This window comes from Rhagoletis pomonella, unplaced genomic scaffold (assembly GCF_013731165.1).
Source record: "Rhagoletis pomonella isolate Grant_MI unplaced genomic scaffold, Rhpom_1.0 Rhpom_scaffold_00003, whole genome shotgun sequence".
In the NCBI taxonomy this organism is placed as follows: domain Eukaryota; kingdom Metazoa; phylum Arthropoda; class Insecta; order Diptera; family Tephritidae; genus Rhagoletis; species Rhagoletis pomonella.
The window spans coordinates 1,369,915-1,372,482 of record NW_023458557.1 but is presented as its reverse complement, the minus strand read 5'-3'; the positions used below and the strand labels follow the sequence as shown (position 1 = coordinate 1,372,482).

General features: G+C 31.7%; 1 protein-coding gene across 5 annotated transcripts in view; it reads left to right on the top strand.

The window, feature by feature from the left end:
- Nucleotides 1-2,250, top strand: part of LOC118734981 (profilin) — a gene marked incomplete at its 3' end in the record, with an annotated part of 99,653 nt that extends 97,403 nt beyond the window's left edge. For all 5 annotated transcript variants that reach the window (XM_036464574.1, XM_036464576.1, XM_036464577.1 and 2 more), the window contains 1 exon segment: nt 2,079-2,250. In XM_036464574.1, coding sequence (XP_036320467.1) covers nt 2,079-2,250 — 172 coding nt within the window.
- Between the last annotated feature and the right edge of the window lie 318 nt (nt 2,251-2,568).

The following is a 2,568-nucleotide window of genomic DNA, read 5'->3' as shown; positions in this document are numbered from 1 at the left end:
ATGAAATTTTCAGGGGTGATTGGGGTCTGTGTGGAGGGTGCACATAAGAAATTTAATGTGTGTATCATTGCACGTTTTGCAATTAATTCTGTTTGGCTTTACGTGTTTTTTTGGATTTTTATTATTGTTTTGCCGCAAGATTGGCAGTCCTGCCTTTTACTAATAAATAAACAGAAACAGCTGGCGAATGTTTACAATTATTAAAAAACATTGACAACAATTTAATTTATAATCTTATAACTGGAGTCTACTATCGCACCCTTTCCTCAAACGTGTATTAATTCAATATTCAAATAACGTATATTTATATAATTTGAAAAAATCTCCCTACTATACAAATATGTACAGCAATATTAACTAACTAGCGAATACCCGGCGTGCTTCGCTGCGCCTTAAAAGTAATTTTGTTTTGTTACTCCCTCTCACAACATTTGAAAATATTAGTTAATATTGCTGTACATATTTGTATAGTAGGGAGATTTTTTCAAATTATATAAATATACGTTATTTGAATATTGAATCAATACACGTTTGAGGAAAGGGTGCGATAGTAGACTACAGTTATAAGATTATAAATTAAATTTCCAAGAGAAAGTCGGTTCTTTACATATTTTCTAATTACCTTCGAAAATATATTAACTCAAAAAAAATAAAATAAACAATGCTTCATAGATCGATTTTTTTTAAATCTAACTTCATAAAGTTCTTTAAAAATATTTTGTAAATGAGGCCATAAGAGCTTAGGGGGAGAGTTACAACACAAAAATACATTTAAGGCGCAGCGAAGCACGCCGGGTAATTGCTAGTACGAAATAAAATTATTAGTGGCAAATCAAAAATTTCAAAAGTTATTGGGAAAAGTAAAGTGTGAAAAAAGTTAAAGTTAAGTAACTATGTGTCTTTATTTAATATGTTTCTTATAAATAAAGTTCTAAACACCAATTCGAATTTCTTATTATGTATTTACTGGTATGTTTCATTAAATTCTATATTATAGACATCACTACAATAGTTAAGAAGTTTTGCCTATTTAATTACAGAAACTAAAGAATTATGGCTCAGGAAAGTTTTTGCTTGCAATCTTCTGTACGAAAAACTACGTTCATCTGAATTATATACATTAGACTGCATCACCAAAAAAAGTTGCGATTTTTCCGCCAGGATTACAAAATTTATAATATTTAAAGACGTCCGCCAAAATATTTCGGAAAAAAATTAAGAATTAAGTGAGCTGGACCGATTTGAAAATACCTCCAAAAATGGAATTTTTTATGAATAAAAATAGTTTCTTAAAGAACTTTTTGAAAAAAGTCCCCTCAGATGACAAAACAGATTAAGCTTAAAAAATCTGCATAAAAATATTTGTTTTTGTTATTTTATGGCCTTATAACAATTATATTCAACAATTTTTATTGAGCTCGAGGCCGTTTTTTAATGAAAACTTGTTGTGGAAAAGCAACAATAATTTGAAAAAATGGTAGAAGTGATAGCTATTTCGGAAATCACCACATTTCCTCATCAGTCTTCTTTTAGTAGGATTCGAACCGACGATCCCACTGACTCAGCCAGTTGCCTATGCACTGTGCTTAGTTCGCCTTATTAATTCTTGTTGCTTATATCCACTATTTCACTTTGCTAACCCAACTACAATCAAGCGCAGCTATTCCGCTGCAATTCACTTGATCATGTGGTTGTTGGTTTTTGTTAATATTTCTATTATTAGAATGTTTAACTTTTAGGTGTGCTCGTCCTTAGGTTATTTGTTTTGATATTTTTATGACCTTATAACAATTATATTCAACAATTTTTATGAGCTTGAGGCCGTTTTCAGTGAAAACTTATTGTGGAAAAGCAACAATAATTTGAAAAAAATGGTAGAAGTGATAGCTATTTCGAAAATCACCACATTTCCTCATCAGACTTCTTTCAGTAGGATTCGAACCGACGATCCCACCGACTCAGCCAGTTGCCTACGCACTGTGCTAAGTTCGCCTTGTGGATTCTTGTTGCTTTTGTTCCACTTTTTCATTTGTTAATGTATAATAATATTTTAAAATTTTGTATGTTATTCTTTGCAGATTACAAAAGAGGAGTTGGCAAAATTAATTGCAGGATTTGACCAACAAGATCTGCTAACAAGCAATGGTGTCACATTAGCGGGCCAAAGATATATCTACCTTTCTGGTACAGATCGCGTCGTACGCGCAAAACTAGGCCGCAGCGGAGTGCATTGCATGAAAACTACACAAGGTATGAATGTAATGATGATATTTTTAAGCCAATATAAACTGTTATACACCTAAAGGGAAAATGTATATGTAAGGACGTCGGAGAGTTGTTAGCCACAAGTGGTTGTAGGACTTGGTCATAGAGCTGAAACGAAACGTGCAACAACAATTCGCTTTTGAAACTCTTAACTTATGTACATATGTATTTAAAAATGGAATTATACTCATACTTTATTGTTATATTATTGTGCAAAAAAAGATCTCATCTTAATGCACAAATGGGTACACTTTAATAAATTGAAATTGAAATTGTACATTCGCTTTCATATAAGACTCGTGA